Genomic DNA, 8,837 nt, shown 5'->3' with positions numbered 1-8,837 from the left:
AACTTATTAACCACATCTTTATGTGGATCCACTTCATCATGATATTCTTGTAAATTTTCAACTTTTTGAACTTGTATTTTAACTTTATCAACCACTTTAACATACCTCTTCATCTCTTCCCTAATTATCTTCATTTCACTTTAATAAATTCAAATTGAGCATTCACATCTTGTCTAATGGACCCATACTGTAAATCCATTTACATTTACAGAAAATCCATTTTCTAACTCATTGGTTGCAACTGATTAATCGATTACCTGCCCATTCCTTGCCCTTTAACAACCCTTCAAACACAATAAGCAATAACACAATAACACAGGCTGGGGCAGAATTGCTATTTCCTTATTTATCAGAACTTTGCACTGAATCTGGGTCACGTTGCTCTGTTTTTCTTTCAATTTGGCTCTCAAAGTCTGTGACTAATAGGCTTTCACATAAACAAGCAGTCCCCATCTTCAAAAGGATGTCATTCTCCTCAAAGTGCCCCCAGAGGTTCTTCCAATCTTCCTGATTCCATCCCTCAGTTTTCTGACATCCAAGACATTTTAGGTGTCGTGCCCCAACTCTGCTGAGTTGAGAAAGCATCTTGGTTTAATTGTCCAAGTCTTCCAAAAAGTTTTGGTGTTGAGCACTTTGGCCTCCCGGTCACTGGGTTCCTGTCATAACCTTAGCTGTCCATCTCAGACACTATTTCCATGACAATGTTTGGTATTTTACAGAATTGTGCTACTGGTCTTTTGGTCAACACATCCCAGAGGATCACTGTGTCTGCTCTTCACATCGATCTAACATGGTCAACACTGTCAGGATCAAAAGATCCTGAGAGTGAGTCTGCATGACACAGCTGGACACAGGCACCTGAGCCATGAAAAAAGAGAAGGATAAATACACAAAGATAAAGAACTTGAACCTTTGTCTCATCTTTGTATCTCCTACATTACTGCATCAATGAAGCCCTTTGTAAAGTGTAAGCATTGTTCTAAAGTTCTACCATTACTGAATGATCACATTCTTTCTCATAAAAAGTAGAAGCTGAGAGCATCCATCCTGTTCCCAGACAAATGCTTTCACTGTTATCAGTAAACCTGTGTGGAAGGTGATAACAAATAAACAGTTTGATTAGAGTTTCAATATGAAGGTTATTTTGAAAAGGCTGGCTGCGTTTTCATTTGCATCCACTTACTTCAATTCAACTAAGTCTTAAGGGGAAAATCTCTCTCATGATCCTCTTTCTTTTTACATGTTGCCCAGTCATAACAACTCAAAACCTTCGCTAAATCAGGCATTGAATTTAGAATGAATGTTCTCAACAATGAAAACTTTTGGATGTGTATTAATGGACTGTTTTGGTACTGGCACTTTCCATGTAAATTAAACCATTTTAAAATGTAGTTTGAAATTATACAAAATTAAACATGGAATTAACAAAGGTGTCAATACTGATGTTCTGTACAATACTGATAAAACCAGCTGTAACTGGTTCCTTGCCCTATCAGTCTCCATGCAGTTGTGAAAATTTATGACTTTTCACCAAGTCAACTCACCTTTGTTTTACAATTGTGGCTGCTTTCATTTCACAAATTAGAAAACAAATTACAGTTAACTACAACACAGTAACAGGTTGGATCAACATACTGCAACAGGATGAAACCAAGGTGTTTGAGAATGAAAATCTACTCGAAGTGTATCTGGTTAAGGAATGCTTTATTAAACTTCATTCACTAAATATAGAACAGCATTAACAGGCAGCAAATACACCCAAATTGATTTGAAGGAGTTGATGCATATTGATGCAGACATTACGAGCTGAGGTATGAACAACAATCAGGACTTTGCATTATACATTTACACAAGGAGAGTGAGCAGTTATACCTGACAGGAAGAGGACAAAAACTGCAGTACAATTCCAATGCCCTTAAGTGTTCAATTCCATTAACTTGCATAAAAACCATTTTGAAACAGATACCCTTAAAAAAATTATAAAAAAGAGAACTATAGTGTATAATTGATTTAATCCAATTCTTGATTGCAAATCATGTATTTTATTCTGAAAACAATTACATCTGAAATTTCTTGTAACCAGGAGAGTGAACTAAACATTTTGATCTATGACAACGACACTGGCCATTGAAAAACAGCATTCAGGACAGTCAACATATCTTTGTGTTCAAACACAGATAATTCCATTTCTCAGTGTGTTGAGCATCAGCCATATCCCACCACACCCTATGTACAAGCATTGTGCACACCGCAAGCCCCTGTGAAAATTCAAGACACAATAAGCCCTTGGGTTGAAATGACAAGCAAAGATTTAATCACACAGGACTTGAAAGTTCCATCTTAAAGGTAAATAGTCTTCCAGGTACATGAATGCTTATTGTGTTTGAAGGGTTGTTGTACACCCATACATCTTTATTTCTCCCGCAATGGGATGGGAGAAAACAATCAACCTGAATATTCTTGATGGTATGAGTTGTTATGTGATATGGCCATACATTAATGGAGTTCTGCAAAGTGGGTAAATCTGCTTTAAGGGATTCTTCAGTGTGCACTACAAAAGCCTCTTGAAAAACCATGCAACCATTAAGCTTAGTGCTTGTTCCCATAGAGGACCACTATTTTGTTTTAATATATCAAGCTTTTCCAAGCACATGGTTCAAATGTCACATTTCAACACATCTTTGATATTTTAAATTGAAAAAAATAATTTAAAAAGTGACGTAATAACTATTTGCACATTTTTAACCTTTATGGTAGAAATGAGGTTCTAAAAAAAAGTCTTAAACAACTGGGAATGAATGAAATGAAATTGGTGAATGTCTGCATGGCCTTTCTGCAAGTGGTGACCCTGCGTGTTCTGGCAGAGGTTCTGTGAAAAGACTAGTTCAGCAGCTCCAAGTAAGTGACAGGTACTTTGCCTTTCTTGTTTCCCTTTTCTCCCACCAGCCAATCAGAATCCATTCCCGGCAGACTATACACCGTGATGAGCTGAAAATTCAAACATTGAAAGAAGAAGTTAAATCATTCCAAGTCTTGCATTCTGACATTTTTCCATTGTGAGCAACATACTACGTGGCAAATGTGAAGAGCAACTTATAACAGAAACAAGGTCAGATCATATGAACTTAAAATGAAGACTGAATTACATCCAAGCTCTAATGATCTCGTCCCTGATCCTCTAATGGTATTTAATCCAGCAAAGTGTTAAATAATAATCAGGCTGACTATACAAAAACAGGGCTCTGCTTGTTTGCAACTATGTCACTAGTGTGCAAAATCATCACCCACCCTTCAAACAAATCAATTCAAAAACCATTTGTTTGACAAGAGGTATAGAACAATGCCATTAGTGACATTTCAACAGAAATCAAATCTATTTTGTCAGAAAAAAGAAAAATCAAGTTGGATGAGTATCAACCCAATTTGTTAAGGATCTGAAAAGAAACTTTAGGAATTTTCCCCCCAGAGATGCTATCCAGCCAAGAATTAATACCAAAATATCCATGCTTCTCAAGACAAAACATAATGGGGCCAAGCGACTGAGCTTGATCTAGCCTTGAGCTCAATCCATATTCAATAAAACTGCTCTGCTTCTTCATCTTGAAGTGTTAGCTTGTTCACAAAAGCCCCTGTCCACTAGTTTGGAAAGATGAAGTTAAGTGATTCTCAGACGACCACTCAATGGAGACCAACCTCATCAGCGAGGAGCTCAAGCTCGTTGGAGTCAGCTGCATCATAATCGTAGAGAACACGAGCCTTCCTTGTCCCACTGGAAGGAGGACTAACTTCGGTGAACGTCAGTGAGGATGCTGATTGGTTGCAAGGTCCCGCTGCTGCTGGAACTACAGGAATGGTTGCAGCTGACGGAGAAACACCACTGGATGGAACCGGTGTGTTTGTGTTACCCACAAATGCACTGGAGAACCTGAAATAAACGGAGGCAAAGTTAGTGCCATCACATTGAAAGGTAAATCATATGGCAGTTTTTTTTCAGTTCTAGTTAACAACACAAAGACACTCCTTTAAATTGAAAAACAATCACTACCAAAACATGTTAGCATTTGAATGCATTTTAAAGTTGCAGGTAACTAGGCTAAAGGTCTGATTATAACCGGCTGCCAGGAATGGTAAGAGGAAGGATGAATCAGTTTATTTCTCCATCCCAAGATAAATCTCCTCATTGCATAATTGAGTTTTTTTTAAAAAGCCAAGAATATTACTTAAAATCCGCAAATGCTGGAGTCAAGTACAATCAATGCACAAAAATGCTGGAGAAACTCCAGCTACTCCCGCTGGGAAAGAGGCAGCACATATACTAAAATTGAAACGTTACAGAGAAGATTAGCATGGCCCTGCGCAAAGATGCAAGAAAATTCTTGAAGTATTCTCTATTTTTGTGTCACTATGTGCTGAGTTTCTACCTGTCCCAGTTGTTGCAAAGGATGGGCCTGGCCCCGTTGCTGCGCAATGTCCCAGTTAGTTGGACTTTGTTACACTACCTATCCTTTATGAAAAAGTTTTTCCAACCACAAGGCCATCAGGCAGTGGTCAGCACGAAACATCCTGCAGAAATTGAGCGATGAGGACATGATGGATCTGGTGGGATGGTTCCGAGTAGACTGACTGGGCAGGTCATCTGGTGGAATGTCTCATTGCCAGAGACACCATTAATTATTATTATTTTTTTCAATACAGTAAAACCCCTGGTATCCAGAATTCAAGTAACCTGCAGCCTCAAGCAACTGGCAATAAAAAAAAATCAAAATAATAGGTAAAAAATATGCAAGTTAAAAATTGTAAAAGTAAATGTTCTCTGAAGTAACACACAAACCTTTGGTGAAGACAGGAGCAAATATTCAGCCAGTGGAGGGCCTTGGTCGTGCTTTGCTCATAGCAGCGGTTTGAATATAAAAATGCATGAAACAGCACTGGCATTGCCCAGGGTAAAGAGCTGGTTGATGGCGCTCATCATTGGGGTGACTCTTAAAGCATCTCCTTATCCCTGCTTAATAAGTCACCCTGGTCAGAGGCTTTACCTGTAAACTTGAAGGAGGGGTGTGTTAATTATCTATGTTATTGTTTGTCTTTCAGGCACCTTTGAGGAGGGGGAGAAGCCTGCATATGCAGTTACGGATAATTGTTTTCAAAGAATGTGACTGAAAATAAAGTAAAATGTTTTAAGGTGTATATATTCATGCAAGTGAAGTTTGTTCAGTATAAGTACAGTGTAGTAATTTTGTCCTGTTTATTCTTAATGCAGGTGTATAAGTTAGGCAGTCTCAAGCAGCCACAGAATACAATTATCCGGCAGATTCTAACAATCTCCTTAGGTGTCGGATACCAGGGGTTTTACTGTATATGTGTACACGTATTGTGCTTGTCTATATGTGCATTTGCACTCTTTTGCCCTGTGGATCGAGGAATAGTTTTGTTGGGTTGCACTGGTACAATCGGAAGATATATAAACTTGAACTTGAAACTCAGGAGGTCATCTATAGGAAGTAAAGGGTAACCTGGGCCCTTCATCAGGAGTCTTATCATCTTCTTCTTTCCATTAGATGCCCAGGCAGCAGCTGGCTGCATCTGTTACCTGTGCTTCCAAGACAGCAAGGATTCAGGTCACCACTCCAATGATCTGAGTGGGAGCTGTACGTTCTCAGAAACACTGAAATCTGGCTGACATTTTAGATGAGTCACCCCCGAGGGGAATGCAAATGCTCCTCTAGATTCTATTTTGGGGAAGTGCAAGGTCGGTCTCCAAAGGTTTTCATTAAATCACAATCAGTGGACATACAGTGGTCACAGGACGCAGATCATGGAGATGAATTTTACAAAACATCGGCTCACCATGGTCTCCACTGGAAATATAATTTTTTGCTACCCCCTACCAACCAATATATACTGTGTTGTCCACAACCAGTGACAACCAGAAACTAGATCCCAACTTTATGAATCATAAAGGAAGGAATCTGGTCCTGCTGGATGTCCAGGCATGGAATACCTTCTCTCTTTTGGGAATCACAAAGAACAGCAGGAAAATGTCTTGATTGCTGCTCTGTCCAGTGCTTCTGTTAGGTTTTGTGCTCTTGACCTGTTAGAACTCAGGACTGTGAGGAGGCCTCCAAGCTGCATGCATCCTGATGGTGCAGGTGACGGGAAGAGGTGGGCGGCGAGAGGATCATAAATCACCAAGAGCAGAAGACAATGCAAAAGGGTAGTTCCAGTCAGGGTAACAAGATGCCACGGTTTTGAAATGGTTTTCAGCCCCTCTCAGAGATGTTGATCACATTAAATGCAGAAGCACACACTTCTCAATGTCCATTAACCTAGGGAGGCCAAGGGCACACCTCAGAATAATGCAGCCATCTCAGCAACAATTAATGCGATAGTCAAGGCCTGGCCTACAGTACCTTTGGGTACAGCGACACTTATCACCGTCACATCAACTCCAATCGCCCACCACGTTGCACCTCTCCCAACTCACACACCAAAATACTAGTAATATTCAGAACTTGGCTGGCCAATTTTGATTGAATGCATTCATGACGTGTAGTCATATGTAATATGGGTCAGAATAAAGGCAATGCAGAAATTATTTCTCTTTATAATCATCTTAAACAGGTTTACATTGGTTAAGCATTATTATTGTTAAGCAAGTAAGTATACTTACATTTCTCCATTGGAACTGCAAGCATGAAATGAAAATCAAAAATTATAAAAATAAGAATGATCCTTCCTTTGATGCAAATCAATAATACTACTTCAGGATCAAAGTTAATTGTAAAGTCGGGTCATAATATTCAACCTGTTCCGTTGGTTCAGGACTGTGCAATGAACAATGGGGCATGAACAGCCATTATAATTTACCCCACCCCGATTCAAGTGAGACTTACAGAGAGAAAGAGAAAAAGAAGAGACCCTCAGATTCATGGGCAGATAATATTTTATCCATACATAGGTGGATACAGGGAGAAAAGGGAGAGTACACAAAGGAGACATTCAAATCTAGTGTCCATTTCAGATGGCAAGGGTCAATCATGTTTATAAGGGATGGGGTTATACACAATGAACTTCAGTGAATGGGATTCAAAACAATTCAATGGCCTCGAGGTTACTTTAACTCTATGTTTAGATTTGAATTGATCATTCGACAAGTAACATAACCACCACACTACCATCATTATTATGCCCTCTGATCTAGTTCTAATTGATTAATTCACAGCTATGCCTATTGCTCAGTTCTAGCTGCCCTGTGAAGAAGGCGGGTGACCTTCCCACATTGTACATGATTGTGGAGTTCTTGCACTGGGCCAGAATGGGATGTTCAAGGCATTAAGAAGAGGAAGGAATGGTGATTTAGGTCCAAGTCAGATTAAGGTACAACTTGAGGAGGCAAGTGTGGTGTTTCTGATATGATAGCTCTTATCCGTCTCATCCAAATCTAATTTCTATAATGCAACAAACAATGCATGTGCCACCTTATGTTGCCTTAACAGAATATGATCATTGTAGACAATGGTGGGGTTCAGGCCATGCAACCTGAATAAACGGGGCTTCAACTGGATCCATTCATTCCAACAAAGCATCAGAGGTGGCTTTGAATGAGACCGACTTACAGCCACCACAATGAATGAGGAGATCTAGAAATTAGGTGTGTTTGCAGAAAATAAAATTCAGCATCCATATGAGCAAATCAGAGACCTGACTCACGTTAAGCTGGAGGAAGAGGTGGCAGACCATTGGCACCTAAAGCTTCTCTAAAGTAAGGTTCTAGATTAATTGATAGAGATTAATTGCTACAATTGTACCAACTACAATATTGTTGAGTGGCAGTGATAAGTAATAGCAGACTGAGGAAATTGTTGGATTGGTATCCAGAGGGCTTCAGCACTGATCCAGTGATATGAGTTCCCATCCCACCACAATACTTGGAAAACATTAATTCAAACAATTAAATGAATTGGAATAAAAAAACCCATGAAATCATCAACCAGTCAGAAAATTTCAGCAAGCTTACTTATATGCTTCAGGATAAGAAATCCACCATTTGACTTTCCAGCAACTCCAGAACCCTCATAAGGACAATTCTTCAGTTTAGAGACAATTAAAGATGGACAACAAATGCCTGCAGAAATGTTCTTATCCTTTGATCAAATACATTAAATAATATGACCAGGATAGTTGCAGGTAAACTGAATGTTAACGAGCAGGTCCAATGCTCCTGGACCATTGTCCAGAGGCAGCACAAAGTTTCTGTCAAATTTGAGGTGAACTAGGTTAAGTGCTTCTGGATACTTTATTTGTTAAATCTGCAGCTCCTTACCTGCCCAAAAGTTTCTGCAGGTCTGCTGTATACTGGTAACACTGGGCGTAATACGTGGCCTGAGCCTCCACAAACTCATGCAGGCAGCGGAGGTGGTTGGTCTGGAAAAGGAGGGGTTGCAATTGGTTTTAAAAACCACAGTTTGTAGGTTTGAATTATTCAGATGAACACCACTTTATTCAAGGCACCCTGGTTCAAAACAACATGCTTGTGGGCTAAACTGTGTAACAGTAATGTAATCTCCCCCTGATGAAACATCAAGGCAAAGCAGTCCCTGGATGAATCAGAAAGCATGAGGGGAACAATCTCCTAACGGAAAAATCATTTTCCAGCTTTCTGTTAGGATGAGAACTTCAAACCTATTAATGAACTGGCTGTAAATGTGGCCCACCAGCAGCAAGAAGTCCCCTAACAAACCAATGAGATGGTTCTAATATAATAGCTGTACCACATCCCTATTCTTTACACATATTTCCATTAAATCATTGAAGTTCCTCACTGTGTAATGTTAGCT

At 39.5% G+C, this 8,837-nt stretch overlaps 1 protein-coding gene and 1 non-coding gene across 7 annotated transcripts in view; one reads left to right on the top strand and one right to left on the bottom strand.

Moving 5' to 3' along the window:
• Window positions 1-1,687: 1,687 nt before the first annotated feature.
• The window catches only part of LOC138754303 (endophilin-B2-like), an 88,182-nt gene continuing 81,032 nt past the window's right edge, over window positions 1,688-8,837 (bottom strand). For 4 of the 6 annotated variants that reach the window (XM_069918364.1, XM_069918383.1, XM_069918394.1 and 1 more), the window contains 4 exons: window positions 8,324-8,424; window positions 6,671-6,685; window positions 3,694-3,925; window positions 1,688-2,988 (listed from right to left, as the gene is read on the bottom strand). In XM_069918364.1, the coding sequence (XP_069774465.1) occupies window positions 2,881-2,988; window positions 3,694-3,925; window positions 6,671-6,685; window positions 8,324-8,424 (456 nt within the window). In that variant the 3' untranslated portion in view covers window positions 1,688-2,880. The remainder of the gene's footprint in view (window positions 2,989-3,693; window positions 3,926-6,670; window positions 6,686-8,323; window positions 8,425-8,837) is intronic. The other 2 variants (XM_069918374.1, XM_069918412.1) reach the window with 1 other exon arrangement.
• Window positions 4,295-4,396, top strand: LOC138752147 (U6 spliceosomal RNA). The gene has a single exon (XR_011350410.1). It is a non-coding gene; the product is annotated as a U6 spliceosomal RNA (small nuclear RNA).

The sequence above is a fragment of the Narcine bancroftii genome, chromosome 1, assembly GCF_036971445.1.
Source record: "Narcine bancroftii isolate sNarBan1 chromosome 1, sNarBan1.hap1, whole genome shotgun sequence".
Classification (NCBI taxonomy): Eukaryota; Metazoa; Chordata; class Chondrichthyes; order Torpediniformes; family Narcinidae; genus Narcine; species Narcine bancroftii.
This window is presented reverse-complemented; position numbering and strand designations above follow the sequence as displayed.